At 40.6% G+C, this 23,888-nt stretch overlaps 2 protein-coding genes across 4 annotated transcripts in view; one reads left to right on the top strand and one right to left on the bottom strand.

Annotated features, from left to right (window-relative positions):
- Positions 1-9,228, top strand: part of Frmd7 (FERM domain containing 7) — a 57,696-nt gene extending 48,468 nt beyond the window's left edge. Inside the window, exons 7-12 of the mRNA XM_004653973.2 lie at positions 176-323; positions 2,643-2,738; positions 4,448-4,611; positions 6,490-6,558; positions 6,643-6,718; positions 7,524-9,228. Of these exons, the coding sequence (XP_004654030.2) occupies positions 176-323; positions 2,643-2,738; positions 4,448-4,611; positions 6,490-6,558; positions 6,643-6,718; positions 7,524-8,606 (1,636 nt within the window). The 3' untranslated portion in view covers positions 8,607-9,228. The remainder of the gene's footprint in view (positions 1-175; positions 324-2,642; positions 2,739-4,447; positions 4,612-6,489; positions 6,559-6,642; positions 6,719-7,523) is intronic.
- A 1,887-nt stretch (positions 9,229-11,115) lies between these two features.
- The window catches only part of Stk26 (serine/threonine kinase 26), a 71,665-nt gene continuing 58,892 nt past the window's right edge, over positions 11,116-23,888 (bottom strand). For all 3 annotated transcript variants that reach the window (XM_004653971.3, XM_045140741.1, XM_045140742.1), the window contains exons 5-12: positions 22,319-22,427; positions 22,071-22,228; positions 20,376-20,561; positions 18,777-18,925; positions 15,983-16,076; positions 14,746-14,808; positions 14,528-14,664; positions 11,116-12,855 (exon numbers count right to left, since the gene is read on the bottom strand). In XM_004653971.3, the coding sequence (XP_004654028.1) occupies positions 12,831-12,855; positions 14,528-14,664; positions 14,746-14,808; positions 15,983-16,076; positions 18,777-18,925; positions 20,376-20,561; positions 22,071-22,228; positions 22,319-22,427 (921 nt within the window). In that variant the 3' untranslated portion in view covers positions 11,116-12,830. The remainder of the gene's footprint in view (positions 12,856-14,527; positions 14,665-14,745; positions 14,809-15,982; positions 16,077-18,776; positions 18,926-20,375; positions 20,562-22,070; positions 22,229-22,318; positions 22,428-23,888) is intronic.

Here is a 23,888-nt window from a genome sequence, read left to right as displayed (position 1 = left end):
GTGGTGGACAAAAGCTTTCATGGGCTTTTACAAACGAGCCCTTAAACCTAGGAAGCTTCGGTCTCTGGAAAATATTCAGCTCCCCATGAGCGCTGGTGGTGGGCGGGGGTGGGGGCTTGGGGGAACTGTGGCTCCTGCTGAATTTATTGGGCTCATTACCCCTGTCTCTTCACAGTGGCCGGAGCCCTGCTGAATCCGATATTCTACTACTGGACATAGCGAGGAAGCTGGACATGTATGGCATCAGGCCTCAGCCGGCCAGTGATGGCGAAGGAATGCAGATCCACCTGGCTGTTGCCCACATGGGAGTGCTGGTGTTACGGGTAACCACTCTTCCCTTGTGAGCTGCCTGGGGTTGGTTATCTTTACTCAAACACAGCTATCAATGCCTGAGGGTATCACAACCCTTAGTTAGCTGGGAAAGGAAATGCTAGTTAGCATGGAAATGTGGGTAAGCACCCTCCCCAAAATGCGATTTGCTTCCGCATGCAATCTGTACTATACTATCTTGATTTTTTTTTTAATTTATTTATTTGAGAGCGAGAGACACAGAGAGAAAGACAGATAGAGGGAGAGAGAGAGAATGGGCGCGCCAGGGCTTCCAGCCTCTGCAAACGAACTCCAGACGCGTGCGCCCCCTTGTGCATCTGGCTAACGTGGGACCTGGGGAACCGAGCCTCGAACCGGGGTCCTTAGGCTTCACAGGCAAGCGCTCAACCGCTAAGCCATCTCTCCAGCCCCTATCTTGATTTTTTTTGAGGGGGGGTTCGAGGTAGAGTCTCACTCTAGCCCAGGCTGACCCGGAATTCACTATGGAGTCTCAGGGTGGCCTCGAACTCACAGCGATCCTCCTACCTCTGCCTCCCGAGTGCTGGGATTAAAAGCGTGTGCCACCACACCCGGCTCTTGATTTTTTTTTTAATTTTAATTTATTTGCAAGGAGAGAGAGAGAGAGAGAGAGAAAGAGAGAAGAGAGAGAGAGAGAGAGAGAGAGAGCAGGGCCTCCAGCCACTGCAACAAACTCCAGATGCATGCGCCACTTGGTCCATCTTGGTTTTATGTGGGTACAGGGGAGTTGAACTAAGGTTGTTAGGCTTTGCAGGCAAATGCATTAGCCACTGACCCATCTCTCACAGCCCACCCCCCCATTGCTTTCTCTTATTCTCTTCCAACTCTTGCTGGACCTCTTCTTATTTACCAGTGGCTACACCACTGGGAAGAATGAAGAGAGTCCACCCCTTGGCCCCCACAGCAACCATTAATTGCCATTGTCTCCTCAGGATAGGGTAGGATCTTGTGAGCGCCCCCTGCAAAGGTGCCTGGCCCTATCTTGTGCAAGCAACCACAGCTGCCAGGAATTTATGAGTGCAATGGCCACAATGTGCCCAGACAACAGACTTTTGACTGCACACCTCCCCAATCCTCCAGCTCTTACATTTTTTTTCTGCTGTCTTTTCTGTGATGTTCTCTGAGCCTTGGAGGGAGTGACATTAAAGTCCTATATAAGGCTGAGGACACCAACAGTCACCTAGTTTAAACATTAATTGTCACCCACTTAAAAAAAAAAAAGCCTCAGAACAGGACTAATCTATAGGCATAGACAGTAATGTTTAGAATGCAGCTTGACAGCACATCAATTTATCAAACAAAAGTACTAGGTCCTCCCTAGAGCTTCTATCCTCCCCAGCCATGAGCTTGTACCAGGTTTACAGAACCAGGCTTGAATCCCTCTTGGGGAGCTGGCCTCAGCTCCAATGAGAAAATGATTGGTAACGCACATAACAGTCATGCAACTATTCTATCAGTGCTCCTCTCTTGCCTGGCAGTTCAATATTGTAGCATGAAAGCTCACCACTGGGTGAGAATGCTGATGACTTTGCTCCCTAGCTACCTGCAGAGCACTTGCCAACCCCATGAAAGCTAGCCAGCAGGAAAGAAGCTTCGAGATCAATTCCAGCTTGATTTCTTTATGTCCTAGAACCAAGGATGTGATGTCTTGAGCAATGGGGGTCTTACAAGTTAGTCCTGGTGGGCCAGCAAGAGCACTGGCAATATCCTATACTGTTTTGGAGGGCCTCTAGGGCTTCCCTGACCAGCAACTCATGGGGACATATCCCACACTAGGATTTTTGTTTCATAACCCACAGCTTCTGAGAGCAGCATTACCAATGAAAGTTACCTCTGTTCTTTTTCCTAGTTTTAAAATTATATACATATACATATATATAATGTATCAAGTGTATACTATATGTAATTATTATATGCTTACAAACTAGTAGCCATAGGAAACCTACTACTTTGTAAGCATATAATGATTATATATAATGCACACTTAAATACATTATATATATCCATATATGTGTACTTTCTTTTAAGATACTATTTATTTACTTATTTACTTGTGTGTATGTGTGTTCGCTAGGATGGCTTTGCCTCTGCAAACAAATGTCAGATGGTTGTTCATCTGGATTTATGTGGGTACTAGGGAATGGATCCTGGACCATCAGGTTTTGCAAGCAAGTATCTTTAACCACTGAGCCATCTACTGAGTTCCAGTGAAGTGTATTTTCTATCATTTGCATTGTGTTACAAATCAACTTCTGCTGATGCATTCTGAAATTTGCTATGTGTTTTATTACAAGGGAAATACAAAGATCAATACTTTCAACTGGGCTAAGATCCGCAAGTTGAGTTTTAAGAGAAAGCATTTTCTCATCAAACTTCATGCTAATATTTTGGTAAGTGGCTTTCTAAGCAATTCTTTTATTTCTGTTCACTTGGAATGTCTCGGGGGTTACTCCACAGGACTGGTGAAAGTTGGCTGGCCCTGAGGGCTGAGCTGTTCCTCTTTGACCTCTAAGCCAGATATAGTCACGTGTTTACTAAAGACAGAACACTAAGACAACTGATGTGCAGTTCAGATTGAATAAAGTGATAGGAAAATGAGGCACCCAGGCTGAAAGACAAGTCACAGAAACCCTGTTGGAGGGATGTGGTGAGTCAAATGGCAATGATCTAGAACTATGGCAGATCTAGAACTGTGGAGATAATCATTTGTTGTTCTCTGCTCAGTTTCTATAAAGTATCTTTTTAAAAAATTTTTTATTTATTTATTTGAGAGCGACAGACACAGAGAGACAGACAGATAGAGGGAGAGAGAGAGAGAATGGGCACGCCAGGGCTTCCAGCCTCTGCAAACGAACTCCAAACGCGTGCGCCCCCTTGTGCATCTGGCTAACGTGGGTCCTGGGGAACCGAGCCTCGAACCGGGATCCTTAGGCTTCACAGGCAAGCGCTTAACCGCTAAGCCAACTTTCCAGCCCCTATAAAGTATCTTTATTGACATCTTTTAAGCAAAAATTACTGTATACTTACTATAGTCTAAAGTCAAGCTGGATGTGGGAAATGGAAAAGGATTGTTGGTTCATTTATTTATTTATTTGAGAGTGTCAGAGAGAGAGAGAGAGAATGGGCGCGCCAGGGCCTCCAGCCACTGCAAAGGAACTCCAGACGTGTGCGCCCCCTTGTGCATCTGGCTAACATGGGTCCTGGGGAATTGAACCGGGGTCCTTTGGCTTTGCAGGCAAACGCCTTAACCCCTAAGCCATCTCTCCAGCCCTAGAAAGGATTCTTTAGTGGCCATGAAGGAAAAGAAACATGTATATCAACCAATTTTGGTCTTCCGGTTTGGGTTTTATTCTCTGGATCTTGGCATTATGTAAATTATTTATTATATCAATTTGTTCATGGAAAGCCCCAGAGGCTGCATGCAGGAACCTCGAAATCAATGAGAGAGGGGGTGTCAGCGCTAAAAGCAGTGCTGTAATCAAGTCACACAGCCTTGGGCTAACGGGGCTATGGAGCGAGTCAGGGAGTGGGAAAAAACTTGAACTGCACGTCCATGCAGCCAAACTGCCCTGGGACAGATTCAAGTATACTCAAAGAGCAGTACAAGATACCACTGAAAAGGAGAAATAAGTATTTCGCGCTGATGTATTGAAGAGACTTGGGTACGTGCAGTCATCCCATAAACCCTTCCCCTTCCATCTGTAAGGAAATCTCCTCCTACCCTTTCCTGTTGCTCATTTATAACCTCTTGTCGCCTTGAAAGGATGCCCTTTGATGTTCATTTTAACCTAATTTACAACTTCATAAAAATGTTCCTGGCAGAGAAGAAGCAGGGCAGAAAAGCATTTAAGGTGAAAGGGAGTGCGCAAAGCCAGCCTCGGTTTCTTAGAGACCACTCTGTGTGGGAGCCCGGGGCTCGGGCTGCACCTTGGAATCCTGCCAAATCATTTGCTTTCCGGAGGTGTGACATCTATGGGGAGTCAAGTGAAAAATCAGAAGCTGTGCGGACCACTAGACTGATGGCTTGGAAGGCAGTGAGTTTACAAAGCCTTTGATATTCATGAAGGATGTTTGGCTTGATGGGAATTGGTTTATACAGGTGTTGTGCAAAGACACTTTGGAGTTCACCATGGCTAGCCGAGACGCCTGCAAGGCTTTCTGGAAGACTTGTGTGGAGTACCATGCTTTCTTCAGGCTTTCTGAAGAGCCCAAATCAAAGCCCAAAACTCTTCTGTGCAGCAAGGGTTCCAGTTTCCGCTACAGGTAATTAAAGCCCCCAAGTAGGAAAAAGTCTGCACACCACTTCTTTTTCAAGGCATGGGAGGCAATAGGAGATTAAATTCCAGCAAGCCAGCAAGAATCCATTTCAGTCCCTTGAAACAATTTATGTCTCCTGCTCACTGCTGGTTCTTGGTACACTGTGTTATGTCAACATTTCCCAAGTAGGAGGCAGGCGTGGGCTGAATCAGGTTCACAGCAAGGACCGAGGGACATAAGCAGCTTGAGAAAATGGATTCAATGGCCCAATTGTGTCCTTTGTAGAGAGTTGACATGCAAACCCGTGGAAGGAAAGTTCAACATCGTTTGGTGGTGGTTGGGCAAAAGAAAGTGAAAAAGCACTGGAGGGGATAAGGGATTAAAAAAAGATTGAGCAACACTGCACTAGAAGCTTCTCACAACAGGTCACACCTTGGAGGAATGGAAGCAAGGCAGAAGTCAGACTCTTGTTTTTACTTGACTATACACGCCTAGCCAATCACCGGGAAAGCTTATAAAACTCTTAGTTAAGATTTTTTAAAAAACCTTCTAATCAAATGCTTCCACATATCAGAGATTTTTTTTTTTTTTCAAATCATGGAAGCCTTTCCCAGTAAGCATGGAGATTTTTTTTTTTGACGACATATTTTGGATGGACTCATTCCAAAGTGTACTCTACAAATCCCTTCCTTCTGAAACAGATGGTATTGAGTATATTTTGCCCTTTTCTTAATGACCTGTGTTCTTATAAACATCCCCTGTTATCCTCTGTAGTGCAGTGATGGCCTCGGGGCCAGGGAGGCATGCCAGACCTTGCACTTCCGTGATAAATGGCCCAGACTTTTTGGATTTTATTATTCTTGAGAGTTCGTGGTTTTGGCTCTAGTGTTTCTCCTAGCAGTAGGTTGGATTTCTTTGCTAGTGTAAGCCTAACTGCTGCAATTCTTTTTTTTTTTTCTACTGTTTAGTTAGCTGCTTGCCCTCTGCAATGAATTGGAAGCCTAGCCATAGCCTCCTAATTATGTCAAATAAGAATCATTTGGGGGCTGGAGAGATGGCTTAGCAGTTAAGGCATATTTTACCTACGAAGCCAGAAGCCCCAGGTTTAATTTTCCCAGGACCCACGTAAGCCAGGTGTACAAGGTGGCACATGCCTCTGGAGTTCGTTTACAGTTGCGAAGAGACATTCTCTGTCTCTCTCCCTTTCTATCTACCTTTTCTTTCTCTCAACTAAATAAAAGATTTTTTTTTTTTTTTTACAAAAAGAATCAGTTGGCTTTTTACATTTTTTATTAAAAAGTATTAGTTCTAGCCAGGAGTGGTGGCACATGCTTTTAATCCCAGCACTTGGGGGGCAGAGGTAAGAGGGTCACTGAGAGTTTGAGCCACCCTGAGACTGTATAGTGAGTTTCAGGTTAGCCTGGGCTAGTGTGAAACCCTGCCGTGGAAAAAAAAAAAGTAGGGGCTGGATAGATGGCTTAGCAGTTAAGTGCTTGCCTGTGAAGCCTAAGAATCCCGGTTCAAGGCTCGATCCCCCAGGACCCACGTTAGCCAGATGCACAAGGGGGCGCACGCGTCTGGAGTTCATTTACAGTGGCTGGAGGCCCTGGCATGCCCATTCTCTCTCTCTCTTTCTGTCTGCCTCTTTCTCTCTCTGGCTGTCACTCTCAAATAAATAAAAAAGGGAAAAATATTTTAAAAGTATTAGTTCTGAGTAGCTGAGATTGCTGTGTTCCTGGTTTGGGGGCAAATGGGCATTACTGCCAATGTGATAGTGAGAAATTCACAACATATGCTATTAGTCTAGCTATGACAACACAGGAGGGTAGGTGTCAGCAGTCTACTGGTTTACGGTGGAGTTAATGATCTTTTTCTTTATGGCAGTGGGAGAACTCAAAGGCAACTTTTGGAATATGGGAAAAAGGGGAGGTTGAAGAGCTTGCCATTTGAAAGGTACATGCTTTTCTTTTCTTTCTCTCATACTGATTTTAAGTTGAATTTGGGGATTTTAATTACCTTCTCTGTTTGGGGTTTCAGGAAGCATTACCCATCTCAGTATCATGAGAGACAGTGCAGGTCGTCACCAGACATACTGTCTGACGTGTCAAAACAAGTAAGACTTCTGAAAATTCCTACTTTGTAGATAAGTGTAACTTGTGTCATCTTTATTTATTTATTTGAGAGGGACAGAATGTGCACACCAGGCCCTCTAGCCACTGCAAATGAACTCCAGATGCATGAGCCACCTTGTGCATCTGGCCTATGTGGGTGCTGGGGAATCAAACCTGGGCCCTTAGGCTTCACAGGCAAGCAACTTACCCACTAAGCTATATTCTCCAGCCCCATTTATGTAATTTTCATATGCTTCCAAGAAATGACACTGTCAAAATCTCCCAGTGTGTGTTGAGGTTACTTCATTGAAGGAAGTTAGCCTCTTGGTAAGTTCTGCTGGTTCACTATTTCCTGTCAATAGGTCATTTAGTGAACTATAACTGATGTGTACCCCTATAGCCTTGGAGAGTCTGGCACACCTTCAAATTGCAATGACATTACAGAAACTGGGGATACAGTAGGATCAAGAAGGTTAGCTATGCTTGAGGTCCACACAGGTAGTCAAAGGCAGAGCAGGCATAATGCCTGGTTCATTGATATAGCTACCAGACTGAACTGCTTGAAATGCAGTGTTGCCCAAAAGACATAAAACATGGAGGCTGGAAATGTAGTGTTAATGAGAAAAAATAATGCTATATGAACTTTTCATATAACTTGGGATATGGTACAAGTTATTACGCACACACAATGAAGATGACTTTGTGAAATGTGCCTTTGTAATTTGTGGCTAATTTATGACCCCCCCCCCAGCTCAACTAAATGCCTTTTTTTTTTCCTTCTGACATCAACATATCCTTTCTTTCAAGGTGGAAGATTTGAGACTCACATATGGCAGTGGGTACTACCGAAATGTGAATGGAGTTCACATATCTGAGCCGGTGTTAGACAGTAGGAGGAGGAACTCAGCAGTGGAGGTGACATTTGCAGCTGAGCTCGAGCGTTCCAAACCAGAGGCTGATCCCACATCATTACATCAGTCCCAAAGCAGTTCCTCTTTCCCCTTCATTTATGCAGACCCAGTCTTTAACACTGACCCTGATCCCACAGACTTCTTTGAGGAGCGTAGTCCTCTAAGCTCCTTCCAAACAAGCTCTAAGTTCTCTGACAATCACATAAGCACATCGTCTGGCTTCACACGCAAAGTGAGTCCAGCAAGGCAGCTAACCTATACCGATGTGCCTTACATTCCTTGTACTAGTCAGCAGGTTGACATTATGCCTCCTCAGGTCTTTTTTTATGTGGACAAGCCACCCCAGGTGCCCAGAATGTCTCCAATAATGGCGGAGGAAAGGGCGAGACCAGACAGCTTCATAGAGCCTGGTGGGATCAAGCCACCCAGAAGAAGCCCACGGAGTACCCGGATGAAGAGCTTACAGCAAGACCTTCATGATCTCCAAGAAGCTATGGCCAGAGCTAGTGGTAGAAGCAATGTCAATATAGATCTTGAAGAAGGAGATCCAGGTTTAGATGATGCATTTGCATATAATATTGAAGAGCAAATTCCTACACGGTCCCAGAGCCAATCAGACATGAAAACTATCCGTTTTCCTTTTGGGTCAGAATTCAGGCCTTTAGGGCCTTGTCCTGCTCTGAGCAGGAAAGCAGATCTGTTGACATGTATGTTTGCAGAGCAGGAATTCCCAGCAGTTCTAGTGGATCAGAGCACAGCAGAAAGGTATGTGACAAGTGAATCCAGTGATTCAGACCCAGAGATTCTAAAACCAGACTACTACTCTTTGTATGGCAAAGGAGGAAAGTCGCCCATGGCCCGAATCCGCTTGTCTTCTGGTAGTCTACAGCTAGACGAGGAAGATGAAGGTGCCCCTTCCACTATCCCGGTTACCGAAGATAGGACTTTGCTAAAACCATGCAATTACTTTTTAGCTTAAACACATGAACTCTGTGAACATTCCGGGGCCAGTTCCAGGTTATCAGCTTAAGTAAGAAATAGGGACCTTCCGTTAACTCTTTTCTTAGTCACCCTTGATTGATGTTATGGGAATTTTTTCACGTTGGGTACGTAGCTCATGAAAGATCCAATGAAAGATCATTCCCTGAGCTTTATTCATCTATTTCCTCAGAGCAGACTCTGGGACATGCCTTATCCTTCCCAGCACTCTGGCAGGTTGAAGGGAGTATTTGTTATCACCAGTACACATTTGCTCATACAGACGTTATATATGAGGATGTCAATTTTTATAGATGTGGAGTATGATCCTCCTACAACTGCAAGACCAAGAAAGTGGAATAGAGCCTCTCACCAGAACACATTTTGAATTAATAATAATTTGGCAGAATTTTAATCGCCGGATATTCATGGATTGATTGGACCAAGGTATACAACCAGATATATGCCTGAGAAGGATAGTATGATGTCTGACTCATAACTTCTCAATTGTTAACTATTTATTACAAGTAGTAAGATAAAAGTTAACAGGTCCATTTATCAAATCTCTCCTGACAAAATTTATTTTTGCCATATCTTTGTTGCATGTGTGTAAGTAAAGAAATGGTGTGTTAATTTAATAAAGAGCAATGGAAAAATCCACTGAAAAAGAAGTTGTAAGGATGGTCTTCCTTTTGTCTTAGCAGATTTCAAGAGGAATTGGTTCTGTCCTAAGGATCAGGATAGTTTCAAAATAGGGAAAAGGACAGAGGCAAGAGGAAATGTATTGTCAGAGTGGAAAAGGACACATGAATAGTAACTAAAATAAAAGTGATGGCATTTACACCAAACAATGGTAAACCAAAATTCTGTTTCCCTCCACCCCCCATGGTCATTGTTTATTTTTGACTTTTTGGAGACAGGATCTCACTATGTAGTTTAGGCTGGCCTTTAATTTATGATCCTGTTGCCTCAAACTCCCAAGAATTAGGATTATAAGTGCACACAATGTTTAGCTTGTAATTCTCTTCTTTGTTTTCTAATTTTATTTTATTTATTTATTTGAGGGAGAAGGAGAGGCAGAGGGAGAAAAAGAGAGAGAATGGGCACACCAGGGCCTCCAGGCACTACAAACAAACTTTAGATACATGTGCTCCACCTTGTGTGTAAGGCTTAAGTGGGTACTGGGGAATCGAACTTGGGTCCTTAGGCTTGACAGGAAAAATCTTATCCACTAAGCCATCTCTCCAGCCTGCAGTTCTATTCAATATTTCTCTACAAGTTTCCCTGGAAGACAAAGCTTGCTATATGAGACCTTTTTAAAAATTATATTCCATCTGAGATTTTTCAAGATAATTTAAATAAAATTTTCAAAGAAATTAAGTAATTACATAAACAAGTCATTTTTTACATGTTACGATGAGAAAAGATGGATAACACCATTTCTTACTCTTTAGGTCACTATATCATAACAATTCTTTTGAATATACCTCATCCTACTGTTTTCCTTTCTGTTCCTGGACACACACACACACACACACACACACACACACACATATATCATGGGTATAGAGCATTTATTTAATGCTAAGAAATTCTGAAGCCTGATGACCTATATATTAATTCTACAGATCCCGGAAGCTCAAGTTTACCTGGAACTTTCCCTTGGAACTCCAAGTTCTTTAAACCACATGACATTTTTCATCAAATTTCAATTTCTGAAAAACCTTTGTTAAATGTAGGTTTTCTTCAATAAGTATAGTGTTTAAATGTGTATGTGATATTTTAATAAAATGCTAAAAGACCATCTAATATATTGTCTGAGGACATTTAGTTTTTTCTAATTTATTTTTATTTCTTTATTAGAGACAAGTGGGGGGGGGTGGGGAGAATGGGCACGCCAGGGCCTCTAACAACTACAAACAAACTCTAGACGTATGTGCCACTATGTGCATCTGACTTTCATGAGACCTGGAGAACTGAACCTGGGACCTTAGGGTTTGCAGGCAAGTGCCTTAACTGCTAAGCCATTTCTCCAGCCCCGAGGACATTTTTGAAAGAAGACTATTAATTTGGTTAAAATAACAGACAGAAATCAGAAATCAGGATATGTGCTCACTGTAGCTAAAGTCAATTCTTTATTTTTTTAATTTTTCATTATTTATTTATTTATTTTGTCTTGACAGAGAAAGAGGGAGAGAGAGAGAATGAGAGTGGGTGCACCAGAGCCTCCAGCCACTGCAAACAAACTCCAGGCGCTTGCGCCCCTTGTGCATCTGGCTAATGTGGGTCCTGGGGAATTGAACCTGGGTCCTTTGACTTTGCAGGCAAACGTCTTAATCGCTAAGCCATCCCTCCAGCCATAGAGTCAATTCTTAATAACATGAAAAGCATATTTTAGGTCATAACAAAAACTTGATTATATTTCAACAATAAACTAATGGACAAAGGATAAATATTTTGAAATAATTAATATAACATATTATACCCCTCTCAAGAAAACAAACATTGAGGACCATGAAATTTAAATATTTATTTTAAACACCCCCCCAAACACTGGAGTGTGCTTTAACTAGAAACAGTTTACAGGGCTAATAACTATAATGAATGAACAGTACAATTTATATTTGTTGTGAAGTTTCACATGACCAATTTACAAACTTGCTGCTTTTGTTTTTTTTTAAACTATTAAGTTAATCCATGATATGAGCCACAAAATTATTTGTAGAGCTCTATGGATAACAAATTGTAATTTAGATTTAGTTATAAGCAGATGAATAGTTTAACTGACCCATTACTTCAAAGTACAAGCACTTAAAGATCGCTGTTACAATATAGGCACAATGAATTTTCTTGGCATATGATATTACAACTTTCTCAAGTATTTGCATTTTCAACAAAGAGGCAAAGTAATGGTCACATTGATTAAAAGCTGTATTCTTTGCATGTAGAACATCTATTATTTGGCAATTATTATTTAAAGATGACTTGTGCAAAAACCAAATGTGCAGATAGAGACAATAAAACTTTAACTGTCAAAACTAATATCAATAATTCTACAACTACAGAAACAAGGCCCCAGTTCAGCACTTAGACTGGCCTAATATATATATGCTAGGCTTAAAGAAAAGGCTATTACTCACTTAACAGTAGCATAAATATAACTGAAAATTAACTGTACAGTCTAAATTACTTTTGTATGGACAGACATCATCCTGTAGTATGGTTATTTTCATATGTGCTGGAAAATATTCATTTAAATACCCTTTCAAAAATGAATACACAATGTTATGTAATTATGAAGAACAAAGATGTATAAATAGTTTATAGGACAATTTATTACCATGACAAAAAGATGCTGGTATTGTTACAGTCTTACCTGTTGATCAGGTATTTAATCTCATGTCAATAAGCTTCGTAAAGCTTTTTAAATCCAAGCATGTAAGATATGATTTGACCCAAAGGGTTAAAGAACGAAGCCAGACTAATTCCTCTAGTATAACAAAAAGAATCCTTGGCTAAATGATATTGCTTTAAATGTCTAACCATATTAAATAAGGGTTAACTGTTTTGTCCATTTGAGAAAGAAGAGAAATGCACCAGGAGGTACTTCTGTTGCTACATGTTGCCTATGAATACGTCAAACACAGGCTTCTTAAAACTGATCACCACTAATGGATTCATAATGACTTGGTAGAAAGCTCCACACTTTTTCTAGGTGAAATTTCCAAGAACTCATTAGAAAAGTTTGTTTGAAGAAGGTGTGAATTATTTGTACCCCCTATAAATAGTCATTTTCAGAATATGCTTGTGTGAAGTGCTTTTGTAAGGTTGATCATTCATAAAAGTTGAATTTTTAGAATGACCTTGAAAGACCTGCATGTTTTATGAGTGTACAGTTAATTAAAGGTTCAAAAACCAAGGGCATTTTTTTTCCCAGTAACTTAAGAAATCACGATACCTAAAATCAACAACTGTATCTCAACATTTACTACAAGACAGGTGAAACTACAGTATTAAAAATTATTCCTTACAAAATAATCTCTTTAAAATACAAAATGATAGCCACCATCACAAAATAGTTGATTAGCTTCTTCTACATCTTCAATGTCGCAAAGATCCAAAAGGCACAAGGAACTGATGAATTAAGCACTGTTAAGCTTGATGTAGCTTTGGTGGGGTTCTCTGGGTCCATATGCAACAGCAGTCAACAATGACAAGAAATCTCTTAGGAGGATTCATCTTCAGAACACCTATGAAATTAAGAAAAACTTAAATTGATATGCAAATGTGCAGCAATTTCCATTTCTTTTTAAAAATTTTATTTATTTATTTATTTGAGAGCAACAGACAGAGAGAAGGAGGCAAAGAGAGAATGGGCGCGCCAGGGCTTCCAGCCACTGCAAACAAACTCCAGATGCGTGTGCCCCCTTGTGCATCTGGCTAACGTGGGACCTGGGGAACCGAGCTTCAAACCAGGGTCTTTAGGCTTCACAGGCAAGCGCTTAACCGCTAAGCCATCTCTCCAGCCCGCAATTTCCATTTCTCAGTCACATGAACTCTGCAGTGAATGAACTACTCAGTCAAGGAGATAAATTCATTTGATTGAATCTCATCATATAAATGTGAAACTATAAAGGAGTCCAAACATCCCTCTGCATCCAATTTTACAATGTGCAATTAATTTGTTTGCAAAAAAGAAAACAGGTGGGAGTTTTCTGTTAAAATCTAAGGGATTTTTAGAGGAGTTTAGCTCACAAGTGCTGGTAGGCTTTATTGGATGGAAAGATAATTTAAGAGTGGCTTCACAGGCCATATACTTTCTTCTACCTTGTTGCCAATTGGCATGGTGAATACAAAAAAAAATATAAAGGTGTAATGAGAAGACACCTAATGGGTTTAAAGCTAAAATTGCTAGCACTTTAGAATTTCCCAAAGCTCAGGAATGAGTGTGGATAGATACACACACACACACCCCACATGTCTTTTTTTTTAAATATTTCTAACTCCCATCATAATTTTCTACAATTCTGACTTAATGGGTCTAAATGAGGCCCAGGAACTTAAGACTATTTTTTTTAATTTTATTTATTTATTTGAGAGCGACAGACACAGAGAGAAAGACAGATAGAGGGAGAGAGAGAGAATGGGCACGCCAGGGCTTCCAGCCTCTGCAAACGAACTCCAGACGCGTGCGCCCCCTTGTGCATCTGGCTAACGTGGGACCTGGGGAACCGAGCCTCGAACCGGGGTCCTTAGGCTTCATAGGCAAGCGCTTAACCGCTAAGCCATCTCTCCAGCCCTCTTTTTTTTAATGTAAGAATTTTTGGGGAAAAAAATCAAACCTGTACTTCTAAAGACAGTGTAGAAATAGAAGTCAAACAGAAAGGCCTATTACTGTCTGCACTGAGATTCTTTACCTAAAATCCTTTCCTTATCATATGGGCTAAAACTTAGGAACTTTACCACTGGAAAGTATAAGAACAGTGGTATTTCTGCAGATGCCAAGAGCAGTGGCAAAAAGGAAAGCATTCCTAATAACGTTTACATGTGTCCAAATAGGAACATGCTCCGTGACTTCTGTCTACCTTTCTACTAGTAGAGAAAGAACAAAAAATCCAGGCTGCTTCACTCAGTGGCAAAGTAAACACCTTGTAATGTCTAAGCATAGTATTTCAAAAGTTAATGTGTCTCACATTCAAGTCCTAGCCAGGCCCTATCCTGCTAGACTCTGAGATTAGACAAGATCGGGTACATTCAGGGTGGTATGGCTGTAAGAGCCTAAATGCTAACGTGTAAGATTGATAAACAAAAAATTGATTTGGCAGCAATAATTTAAATGACTTCATCAAAGTAGTTACATTGCTTCATATCAACACACGACAAAAATATAAACATGATGTAAAAAATATATTTCAAACTTACTTTTGAAATTTTTCAATTAATTTCTTCACCATTTTATCTGTGATGCCAGGACAGGCGGCTTCAGCCACAGCAATACTTTTCTCAAGTTCTTCAATTGCCTGATTTCTGCTGGCATTGTTCTCATCTTGCTGCTTAAGCTGAGAAAGAATGATAGCTAGAGCATTTCAAATGTACTATCACTTAAAAGAGATACCCAATGCTAAATCGCCTGTACTTACTTCAGCAAATGCAGGTGTGATTATCATCGACAAACAGCTCAAGGTTTGCACAAGATCTTGTTCCTTTGAATAAATAATACAGATTATACACACAAATTAAACTAATCATTCATGTTTCTTTAGTTATCTTACAACACATGTGAACTAATATAAATTCTCCCTTCAAAAGACATCAATTTCTCTCTGCCTCTTTCTCTCAAATAAGTAAATAAATATGGGCTGGAGGGATGGCTTAAGGGTGAAGGTGTGGGCCTGTGAAGCCAAAGAATGCATGTTTGAAAGCCAGGTGTGGTGGCGCACGCTTTTAATCCCAGCACTTGGGAGACAGAGGTAGGAGGATTGTCATGAGTTCAAGGCCACCCTGAGACTACATAGTGAATTCCAGGTCAGCCTGGGCCAAAGTGAGACCTTACCTCAAACAAACAAAAAAAAAAAAAAAAGGAAAAGGAAACGATTGCATGTTTGAATCTCCAGGTCGCACGTAAGCCAGACGAAGTAACACATGCATGCAATGTCACACCTGCACACAAGGGGCACACGTGTCTGGAATTTGTTTGCAGTGGCTGAAGGCCCTGGTTCACCCATTCTCTCTCTCTCCCTCCCTCTCTCCCTCTCTCTCTCTCTCTGCCTCTTTCTCTCTCTCTCTCTCTCTCTCTCTCTCTCTCAAATAAGCAAGAAAAAGACATCAGATAAGGCAAGTCCCTATGCTTTATTCCTATCACTAATTCTCATCCATCAGCCAAAGGCCCCTAGCTTCTAGCATTATGATTCCCCGGGCTTATGTATCTACATAGAATGCATTTTAAACATATCAATGGCCCTTAAATGACTTCTATAATCATCTCTTAATTAGCTTACAACTAATGATAAATGAAGCAGATTATGTACACGGTGAGGCAGATAGGCATGAAGGGGTAATAAATTCTAACAGTTTTTCACATTGCAATCTCATCCCACAGACTGAAAAAAGTGTAACAAGAGGCAGTGAGTAAAATGACTATAAAAGATGAGGCTCTGCAAGGGGGAGGAGGGCAAGAGAGGGAAATGGGGGATGGAAAGAATTATATATAAAATCGCCAACAAATAAATAAATTGACCTCATAAAACAGGAAGCGATGGAATGAGCATAAAGTACAATGATATGTATGAAGATGGCATGATGAAATCCATTACTCCGCATGCTAACCCAACAAAATAAGTGAAGAAAGAAAGAAATTATCTCGCTATATATACATACTGCCCCATTCTGTAGTTTTTTGGGATCAGGCTTCTTTCGCACAGTGGTGAAACTCCATTCAGGATGAGTGTTATTCTCTCTGCTGGTAGATTCCCTAAGGGGATTGCAAAGAAACACTTACAAATTGGTAATTCCACATGGTAAAAATTTCAAGATAAGGCCTGGAGAGCTGGCTTAGTGGTTCAGTGCTTGTCTGTGAAGCCTAAGGACCCTGGTTCGAGGCTCAATTCCCCAGGACCCACATAAACCAGATGCACAAGGTAGCACATGCATTTGGAGTTTCTTTGCATGGCTGGAGGCCCTGGGAAACTCATTCTCTCTCTACTTTTCTGCCTATTTCTCTGTCTGTCGCTCTCAAATAAATAAATAAGAATAAACACAAAAAAATTTAAAAAAGAATTTCAAGTTAATACAGGAAGAATCTGAAGAGATAAATATCCTAATGGTTAATATCTCACAATATAACACAGCATTTGCTCTCAGTTTCCAGTGGATACTACATTTTACTAAAGTGTAGCAATGTTTGTCACTGCTAAGAGCACAAGCAACTCCCATGTAGAGATCTACATGTATAAATACCTGCCCCCATCCACTCCCCAGTGACCAAACCATATTTCCAGTAGCATGACTTATATTTTGAAGGTTTCACTGAACGGTTTTCATGGGCTGTAAGGTATTAGAACATGTACAAACTATTCTGATACATACATATATATTATATATAACATGCATACAATCTTACTCTATATTATATATATAATTTTTTAACACACACACACACATATTTTTTAATCAAGCCCATCAGACTAATTTTTTTTTGTTTTGTTTTTTGAAGTAGGGTCTCACTCTAGCCCAAGCTGACCTGGAATTCACTCTGTATTCTCAAGGTAGTCTTGAACTCACAGTGATCCTCCTACCTCTGCCTCCTAAGTGCTGGGACTAAAGGCATGTGCCATCACGCCCGGGTCCTTTTTTTTTTTTTTTTTTTTTATGAGAGCATGAGAGAGAATTAGCATGCTAGGGTCTCCAGCCACTGCAATTGAACTTCATATGCATGCATCCCCTTAGGAGCATGTTCAAACGTGTGTGCTTGTGTCACTGTGTGTCTGGCTTATGTGGGACCTGGAGAGTCGAACATGAGTCCTTAGGCTTCACAGGCAAGTGTCTTAACTGCTCAGCCATCTCTCCAGCCCATGCTTGTTTGTTTGGTTCGTTGGTTGGGTTTTCAAGGTAGGGTTTCCTTATACCACAGGCTGACCTGGAATTCACTATGGAGTCTCAGGGTGGCCTCGAACTCACGGTGATCCTCCTACCTCTGCCTCCCGAGTGCTGGGATTAAAGGTGTGCGCCACCGTGACCGGCTAAAATATTTTTATTTGCAAGGAAAGAGAGAGAGGAAGCATGTGGGCATACCACAGTCTCTTGCTGCTGCAAAAGAACTTCAGATCCATGTGCCACTTTGTGCATCTGGCTTTACATAAGAACTGGGGAATTGAAACTGGCCCAGAAAGCTTTGTAAGCAAAAGCCTTTAACTGCTGACCAACCTTCCTAGTCTATCCTGATATATTTTGTCCATTTTAATTTTATTTATTTATTTATTTACAAGGAGGGAGAGAGAGAGACGATGTCTATGGGTGCACCGAGTCCTCTTGCCACTGCTAATGAACTCCAGATGCATGGAGTTCATGTGCCACTTTGTGCATCTGGCTGTACATGGGTACTGGGGAATTGAACGCAGGATGGCAGACTTTGCAAGAAAGTATCTTTTTAAACACTGAGCCATCTCCCCAGCGCCCCCTTTTAATTTTAATGTTAGCCAATTTTTCATAAATGAAGGAGACCAAGAAAATATCTGAAGAAATGTAGTGCTCCCTTTGTGCCAGTCCCTTTGTAAGAAGAGTAAATTCTTGGCCGGGCGTGGTGGCGCACGCCTTTAATCCCAGCACTCGGGAGGCAGAGGTGGGAGGATCACTGTGAGTTCGAGGCCACCCTGAGACTACAGAGTGAATTCCAGGTCAGCCTGGACCAGAGTGAGACCCTACCTCGAAAAACCAAAAAAAAAAAAAAAAGAAGAAGAGTAAATTCTTGTGTAGCCTACAGACTTTCTTAGTCAAACTTAAGACACGCACTTGGAAGTGGAGTTATTAACATAAATACTGCCATTAAAAATACTATCTGTGCCAGGCGTGGTGGTGCACATCTTTAATCCCAGCACTCAGGGGGCAGAGGTAGGAGGATCACCATGAGTTCAAGGACAGCTTTAACCTATAGTGAATTCCAGGTCAGCCTGGGCTAGAGCGAAACCCTACCTTGAAAAACCAAAGAAAAAAAAAAAAACAACTAAAAACTAACTTCTTTCAAGGGATAAAAATCATTCCTAAGCAAATACTGAAATGCAGTCTAATTTCAGTAGAGTATATGGCCAAGAGGTAGGAATGGCCTAGAGATTAGTTCTCCAGAAGGATGCTACAGATAGCCATCAAAGTATGAGTAAGCATGATTTCTCATTTCTATTTATAAACCCATGTAACAATACCAATAATCAAATCTTATTCCAAAAATTTTGTAATATACTCGAGTATCCACTAGGGGTTAGACCAAGACCATGTAACACCAGAGCTTTTGCCTTCCTTGAAAAGTGTGCCTCCAAATTCATTATATTCTACAGACTGTGCCTAAAAAGGAATTGCACCGTTTTATATTGGAAGCTGCAGCATGCATAATAAATTACTGCAAAGGACGGCACATGTGAGAAGGGGCTACCACCATAGAAAGTAAACAATTTGTACGTACGAGTCAGAACCCTCAGAATCTGAGTCATCATCACTGTGTCCTTCGGCCTTCCATCTCTTAAAGCGATCAATCAATTCAGTCAGATAGGAAGTCTTCTTTGAATTTTTTACAATGAATTTATGTTTCAATAGTTCTTTGGCTGTAGGACGCTAAGGCAAAAAAAAAAAAAAGAAAGATGCATACCTACTAATTAAGAAGGTTTTAAGGATTGTAATGGGTGCTTAAAATCATTTGAATTATTAGCCTGAAATCTATAAAATCATCTCTATATAGATGAAGACAATTAAAATGCCACAGGACACTGGCACTTTTGTTTTTTAAATATTTTATTTTTATTTATTTATTCGAGAGAGTGACAAGGGGGGAGAGAGAATGGACACTTTAGGGACTCCAGCCATTGCAAACCACCTCTATGCGCCCCCTTGTGCATCTGACTTACGTGGGTCCTGGGGAAGCAAACTTGGGTCCTATGGCTTTGCAAACAAATGCCTTAACTACTAAGCTATCTCACCAGCCCAGCACTTCTATTTTTTTGTTTGTTTGTTTGTTTTGCTTTTTTGAGGTAGGGTCTCACTCTAGTTCAGGCTGACCTGGAATTCACTATGTAGTTTCAGGGTGGCCTCGAACTCACGGCAGTATACCTACCTCTGCCTCTGGAGTGCTGAGATTAAAGGCTTGCGCCACCACACCCAGCAGCACTTCTATTTTTAAAGTGGCTCAAGGTAACCACATTAAATTTCTTATTTTGGCAGCCAAATTTGTTAAAGCCCAATGGGCAGAATGTAGTATACCTATCGGCAAATTGACAGGCAAACCCTTCTTAAAAGCATCAGTTTTTAGAAGAAAGGAATTAAAAAAATATTTCAAAACAATGCTTTAAAGCATTTTAATTGCATTGATGGTAAATTTAATGAAAATGAGCAGGACTATAATTTTGCTATCATCTGCTCATATCCTATAACTCCAAGCCCCTGCCCATGTCTTATAATTCCTTCTCTATCAAACACCAATTCTTATTTCATCTAAATGCAAACACCAAGCGTTGTGGAAAATAGTTTCTTTAAGAATCTTATTAATATTGGAATGTTTGTTAGCAACATAAAAGAAGTTCTATCAAGCTTAGGCAGTCCGTGCATATTTCTAAGTCTCTAGGAGTCACAGGGCAGCTTCAGTAAATAAGGAAGTCACAAGACCAGCAGAAGTCTGCCACTTAAACCTGGAGCTTCTAAACATTAAATAGAAACGGTTAATATAAGCACTACATTGAAGGAAAAATGAAGACACAGGTGGAAAAATCACCACGAATATTTACAATCGTGCATAAATAATATTAGATTCATTTTATTTCTCAAATTTTTCTTCTTGAAATAGGAAATGATCCAAAAATAAGCAGTAAGTTGGGGACTGAGGAGATGTTCAGGAGGAGAAAAGGATAAAGGATCTGGTTAAGAACTAAGCAGAATTAGTAAGACAGAAAAAAAGGCAGCCTTCTGGATGGATCTTAGATGATTTTCATATGCATTGGATGTAGGAAAAGCTGCCTATGGTACAAATATAGCTGATAATAGAAAACACATAGTAGTAGCACTATATACTCACAAATGATGGATCTTTATTCAGGCAAGCATCAATAAATTCCTTAAAAGACTTAGTAAATTCTCCAACTAGTGTTGGAGGATTGTTTTTGGGAATGAGAAACAGGACTCTCATTGGATGCATATCGGAGTTAGGTGGTTCTCCCTTGGCAAGTTCAATAGCAGTGATGCCCAGAGACCAAATATCAGCCTAAAGCAAAACACAGAAGAAAAGGTATATTGAAACTCCATTCTAGCATACTGTCAAAGAAGTCTATAGAATATGGTGGTCTTATATAGTATTAATGTATTTTAAGAAATATAAGCCGGGCGTGGTGGCGCATGCCTTTAATCCCAGCACTCAGGAGGCAGAGGTAGGAGGATCTCCGAGAGTTCAAGGCTACCCTGAGACTACAATTCCAGGTCAGCCTGAGCCACAGTGAGACCCTACCTCAAAAAACCAAAAAAAGAAAAAAAAAAGAAATGTGGTGGGCTGGAGAGATGGCTTAGCAGTTAAGCGCTTGCCTGTGAAGACTAAGGACCCCCGCTCGAGGCTCGATTCCCCAGGACCCAGGTTAGCCAGATGCACAAGGGGGTGCACGTGTCTGGAGTTCGTTTGCAGTGGCTGGAAGCCCTGGCGCGCCCATTCTCTCTCTGTCTCTCTATCTGCCTCTCTCTCTCTCTCTCTGTCAACTCTCAAATAAATAAATTAAAATGAACCAAAAAATAAAAATAAAAAAATAAATGTGGTGTATCATAATAATTTTTATTAATTGAATTCACTTGTGAAAATTTGAATTCCATGCTTTATAACAGGCATGATTATATTCAGGTAGTGAATAAGCCAGAAAAAATTCCCTGCTTTCAAGGGCTTACATTCCAGTAAGAGAGACAGATAATAAGAAATATAAATATGACTATATAAATATATGTGAAGAGGATAGTTAGGCAGAGACCTGATTGGAAGGAAGGCTATTTCAGACAAAGGAAATGACAAGAAAAAAAGGCCCTTATGTCAGGAAGAACTTGCTGTGTTTGGGAAAAAACTAGGCCACTAGAGAAGAAGGAAACAGAGCTAGAAGATGAGGTTGAAGGTGCCAGACCACGTGGAATCTTATATGTCACAGCAAGGACTTTGAAAGTTTTCTTTTTGTGGTTTTTTGAGGTGGGGTCTAGCTCTAGCCCAGGCTGACATGGGATTCACCATGTAGTCTCAGATTGGCCTCAAACTCATGGTAATCCTACCTCTGCCTCCCAAGTGCTGGGATTAAAAACATGTGCCTCCACACCCATCTGAGGGTTTTTAAATTGTTTTTAAATTTATTTTCAAAGAGAGAGAGAGAGAGAATGCCAAGGCCTCCAGCCACTGCTACAAATGGACTCCAGATGCATGTGGCGCTTTGTGACTCTGGCTTTACGTGGGTACTGAAGAATCAAATTCCGGTCATTAGAGCCTGTATGCAAGCTCCTTAATCACTGAGCCATCTCTCTAAACCAACTTTTGGATTTATTGCAAGTTGGATGAAAAGCCACTGACATGAACAGGGTCCAAATATTACCAACATGAAGGGATGCATGAACAAGAAGCAAAATACGACCTAACTCAAGAAGCACTTGGAAAAAAGAAGGAAAAAAAAATAACATAGCGTGGCAACTAAGATAGCATGCTACATAAAATTTATGAGTAAAAACAAAACAGTTTGTACAGGTAATACTTTACTTTTGAGTCATAAGCTGACTGCTGAATAACTTCAGGAGCCATCCAAAATGGAGTTCCCACAAAGGTGTTTCTTTTAATCTGTGTATCTGTCAATTGGCCAGCAACCCCAAAGTCAGCCAGTTTAACATCTCCTTGTTCTGAGAGCAAAACATTGGCAGCTAGAAGGCAAAGAAAAAGAAATATTTAAACCCTTGGATTCCTCAGAGTGCATATATTTTTTCTCAGGATTATATAAGATCTTTGTGTACCTTTTATGTCTCGGTGAATTTTCTTTTCAGAATGCAGATAGTCCAGACCTTTCAGAATTTCCTTTAGCATGGTAGCAATCTGGAACTCATCAAATGGACCAGCACGCAGCTTAAGGAGGAAAAAAAAAAATCTGCTTATGCACTTTTACAAATTGGCAAAAATAAAATTCAAAATTGATGTCTCTGATACAAGGGTTAGTTCAATATACGAGACAGATTAGGTTCTTAAGCCAACATTTGAACCAATGAGGAAAAACTTTTAAAAGGGAGAGAAGAAAGCAAATGAGTCATGGCAAAGGGCTAAAGAGGCTTTTAAATGATTAATCTTGAAAGATCAGATAAGCATCCTTACATAGCTCCAAATTCCAAGATTCCTGAAATGTACATCAAAGATTTCACAAATATGCGTAAAGGATGAGAGAACCAGGCATCTTCATGAGATAAAGGAAGGAGGGAGGGGAAGAGGAAGATACAGAAGAAAGATTAAAGAAAGGAAAACGAGAAAAACAAGAATTAGATATCTTACTTTCAGATGAGAAAAAAAAAAAGAAAGAAACCAGTTACTCCAAACCTGCATTTGCTATTAAAAAGTTTCTAAGGGCTGGAGAGATGGCTTAGCGGTTAAGCGCTTGCCTGTGAAGCCTAAGGACCCCGGTTCGAGGCTCGGTTCCCCAGGTCCCACGTTAGCCAGATGCACAAGGGGGCGCATGCGTCTGGAGTTCGTTTGCAGAGGCTGGAAGCCCTGGCGCGCCCATTCTCTCTCTCTCCCTCTATCTGTCTTTCTCTCTGTGTCTGTTGCTCTCAAGTAAATAAATAAATAATTTTAAAAAAAGTTTCTAAATATTGATGCTGAACTCATTTTTGGATTAAACTCTCCGTAAGATTTCTACAGCAGGTATTTATTCTATAGGTCTGTGGTACAGTTCTCAGCAGTTTTCAATGCTATGGTAAGGAAAAATTTTTTGAAATTCCACTTTTAAATTCAACCAGGAACAAAATAACTATTCAGACGTTCATTAAAAAAAAAAAAAAAAAAAAAAAAAAAACTCCAAATCACGGATGAATAATATTTTTCAAATAAATGTAACACATTTCCCTTTCTTTCTCCATCCCTGTACCAAAGCCAATAGCTCCAACTGGAATACAAGGAAAGCAATCATTAAGTTTCAGAAGAACTTGTAATGGAATATCCAAAAATCTCTCTTTAAAATAAATGGGTTTTAAACTTGTGGTACCTCATAAGGCACAAACAGTGAACTGTACAATATTATTACAGGAAAGGGTGGGGAACGAAAGTCAGAGCCACGGCAGAGTTGTGTTTGCTGGAAGGAGGCAAGAGGTGGTGAAAATCAAACATTGCCTACGCTGCCCCACACTGGGAGGGATTCACAGCTCTTTGGCACCTTGTGTATTTCATCTTGCCATGAATACCGTATTTATGCTGAATAAAGGGCACTTTCAGGTTGACACTTAACAGTTTAAAATAGAAGCTGTACTTTGGTTTCACCGTTTAATATTAACTGTGGTCTAGGTATGTAGTATACTCCAGGGATGTCTATTATTCAATAGA

Source organism: Jaculus jaculus, chromosome X (assembly GCF_020740685.1).
Source record: "Jaculus jaculus isolate mJacJac1 chromosome X, mJacJac1.mat.Y.cur, whole genome shotgun sequence".
Classification (NCBI taxonomy): Eukaryota; Metazoa; Chordata; class Mammalia; order Rodentia; family Dipodidae; genus Jaculus; species Jaculus jaculus.
This window is presented reverse-complemented; position numbering and strand designations above follow the sequence as displayed.